This window comes from Lepisosteus platostomus, chromosome 13 (genome assembly GCF_059453375.1).
Source record: "Lepisosteus platostomus isolate fLepPlt1 chromosome 13, fLepPlt1.hap1, whole genome shotgun sequence".
NCBI lineage: Eukaryota > Metazoa > Chordata > Actinopteri > Semionotiformes > Lepisosteidae > Lepisosteus > Lepisosteus platostomus.
In genome coordinates this window covers 10,735,003-10,738,188 of record NC_142623.1, presented here as the reverse complement: position 1 = coordinate 10,738,188, position 3,186 = coordinate 10,735,003, and the positions used below count along the sequence as shown (strand labels likewise).

The 3,186-nt window shown below is 46.9% G+C and overlaps 1 protein-coding gene across 1 annotated transcript; it reads right to left on the bottom strand.

Annotated features, from left to right (window-relative positions):
* On the bottom strand, positions 1 to 2,598 carry id3 (inhibitor of DNA binding 3). The gene is made up of 3 exons (XM_088603091.1): positions 1,655 to 2,598; positions 1,306 to 1,393; positions 1 to 629 (listed from the first exon to the last, which is right to left on the bottom strand). The coding sequence occupies exons 1-2, from the start codon at positions 1,955 to 1,957 to the stop codon at positions 1,340 to 1,342; spliced, it is 357 nt and encodes a 118-aa protein (XP_088459217.1). The 5' UTR covers positions 1,958 to 2,598; the 3' UTR covers positions 1 to 629; positions 1,306 to 1,339.
* Between the last annotated feature and the right edge of the window lie 588 nt (positions 2,599 to 3,186).

Here is a 3,186-nt window from a genome sequence, read left to right as displayed (position 1 = left end):
GCCTTCTTTTCTGTTTATTATGTAAAAAGGTAAATGTAAAGCATACTTTTATAAAAAGTTTATAAAACTCGGCATATAGACACAGTCTGTAGAAATCCACATCTCTACAAACAGCCAGAATCAACTCTATTATAGAGTTGTAATTAACATTTGGGTAGTATCCCTAAAGCCCACCCACCCCCTCCCACCTCTTGATACCCCCTTAAAAAGTTTGGTATATACAATTTCATTGTGACCTAGATGCATTATAGCGCAACTCAGGGAGGGAAAAAAAGGGCTCCCCAAAATAACCTTATAGACAAATCAGCAATCACTTTGGGACAGGGAGAAAGATCATACATGGAAAGAACAGCCCTCCGCAGCAACTTACAAGTTTAAGTGGAAGGGGATATTAAATGTATAAAAGTGGTTTAAAGGGACTGGGGAGTAAAAAAAAAAATCAGGACAAGCTTCGTCGGTTCTTAAAAACAGATCAGGGGCTTTGGAGAGTCCGATGCGCGATAGCCGGAAGTGCGGTGGTTAAGCTTGTCAGCAGGAGCCCACCCCGTCTCTGCCGGGCGACTCTCGCCGCCTAACCCCTCCTCCTCCTCCACACGTAGCCTCGACTGGAGCCTTGTGTCACGGCGCACCTGCACAGTGAATAAGGAGAAAAAGGCAGCAGCCCGTCAGTTCTCTCTCTCTCTCTCTCCCCCCCCACATGGCAGACAGATCACAGGCAGGTCCGCAGACAGCCTGGCGCCTGCGAGGAAACTTTCATTAACCTCCAGCTGATAAGGACAAATCCACAACAGCACACACACAATGTTTGCTAATTTGGCAACCACGGCGGACGGGGGCGGGGGGGGTAGCGAGGGAAGACAGGGCTTGCAAGCAAGTGGGGGGAGAAAAAAAAACCCCGAAGATCTTGTGTTCCTAACTCTTTACAGATGGATCTGCAATTATTCTCCTCGGAGGGAGGAACCAGATTCTCGGTGGCGCCTTCCTGGGTATTGGCAAAGCCATTGACTCGCGCCGCTGCCTGAACATCTGCACTGTTAGCAGAAATCCCCCGGCGGATCAGCCTGTACAGCAGATGTACGCGCGGTGGGGGCCGTGTCAGAGCACGGAGGATTAATTCATTCCGAGAAAGGATTCCCGGCCTCGATTATCTTTTGTTGAGCGCTCGCATTTATTAAAAAAAAAAGGAACCTCCTCCACACACACACCTTCTACAAGGCATTTCAAGCCGGATAACCTGTTACTGTAACCCTGCTCATTCGTCATCAGGAATATGCAAAAAGGAAGCGAGACAGCTGAATCACTCACCGTGTGTTCTGTAGGAAGCGACGGTGCGGTCTGGTTAGTCGCTCAACCCCCTGCTATCTTCCGATAAATCGCAAGCGAAGTCCGATGCCTGCAATAGAATAAACGTTGTGGGAAAACGTTAAGAACATTCGCATTAGACGGGTTGACAATGGAAAATATTGTACATGACACGCCGTGTACTTGTACCATGCCATCATTCCCCATAGTACAGCTTGTGAAGAGGAGCTCGTCTGCCTTCGGCCAATTAAGAGCAGACAAATCCACACCATCATTCTGCAGCCTGACGACCCCCGATAAACGCGCATCGCGGAATAATTCGGAGGCAACATTTTAGCACAAGTCCGCTCACCTTTAGGGACAGCACAACCTCCGGTGTCTTGTCGGGAGATTCGCTTTCCAAAGCGATCTGCAGGTCGAAGATGTAGTCGATGACGTGCTGCAGTATTTCCACCTGACTGACGGACTTGTTCTGCGGGATGCTCGGAACGAGCTCCTTCAGTTTAGAGTAGCAGTCATTCATGTCGTAAAGCACGGTCATAGGCTCATCCACGGGGTTTTTACTTCGGGAGATGGCGAGACTCTGCTCCGACACGCAGCACACAGCTTCGTAACAGCTCCTGACCGACCGGACTGGGCTGATGGCCTTCATCATATAATCCGCAGCAAACCAACAACTGCGACACACTAGGAAGAGTAGATCACAGAAGCCACAGAAATCGTATTTCTGCACCAGACAAGCGTGTCACAAACAGTTACCAGGTATCACAAATCCCAAAGGCTGGAGTCCGTTTTTTTTTTTGTTTTTTTTCCCCTCGTTCCTCTACACCCACAATAATCGGTGTGAATACTCCGTGCTGCGCGGATGCTGCCTTTTTATACTACACCCTTGCCGTAGCCCCACCCATGCCCACCTTACAAACAAACCCTCATGTTCTTTAGAGCCAATGAATAGGTCGGACACAACAGTCCTGGGCGTGGTCAGGCCAGCGCTCGCTTCCCATTGGCTCCCAAATCACGCCGGGTTGCGAGGTAACTCGAGGAATGAGGAAGTAGTGGCGGAGAAAGTGCAGTCAGATGTGAAACCTCGGCACAAATCCCAAATGGCTGCCTAGATAGTCTCCCTTAAAAAATGCCTGCGTTTTCCTCACTTGCTTGTCTCAGACAAAACAAGAGCCCAAGAACAGCGCATTAACACTCCTTAAAGTAAGACAGTTTATAGTTCCCAAGCCTTTCACTGGCGTCTTGTAAATAATTAGTGACGCCTAGTTCACAGATTTGCTGTTCACATGACCCGTAGACATCCTGGCGTCAGAAAATCTTTTTTCTCCTCGTCTCTTGCCCTTAGTGCACAAAAATAAAAAGGGTCATTGTGTTCTAATGGGAGTTAATGCCATTTCACCAAATAGGGATAACTTCAACCGTAATTCTCAAGCAAACTGGAAAAGTAATTCTGACATGTTTTAAAAGTCAGATCGTTCCGCTCAGTTAGTTACTTAAGCATTTTAATTTTAATGAACGGGGAGCTACTGTTTGCTCTGCAAAGAAATGCTTCTATTCGGAAAGGCCTTTCCAACTACACTTCAAAATACATAGCTTGGACAGTAAATCTTTAACATTTTCTGTGAAGAAAATTACGTTAGTGGTATTACTGATTTTGTCCTGCTTCTACTCAAGTGAATTTAAAATATGATAAATACATCAATTTAAATGAACGAGTCGCAGTCATTAAAATGAGAGATGTCTAAAACGACTTTCCCTGCAATTACTGCCTGAGGTAAAACACTGCTCAGGCATGTTCGCGATTTAAGCGAACCGACTCTGGTCTTCTGATCCACGGCTTCACATCCAACTACTTTCATCGATTCAAATCTGGGATTTATT

Excerpts from the sequence above, each read along its gene's own strand:
- id3 (XM_088603091.1), bottom strand. The coding sequence starts at position 1,957 with ATGATGAAGGCCATCAGCCCAGTCCGGTCGGTCAGGAGCTGTTACGAA. Across the intron at positions 1,394-1,654 it reads AGGTTGTGCTGTCCCTAAAG|GCATCGGACTTCGCTTGCGA; the intron begins GTGAGCGGACTT and ends ATTCTATTGCAG.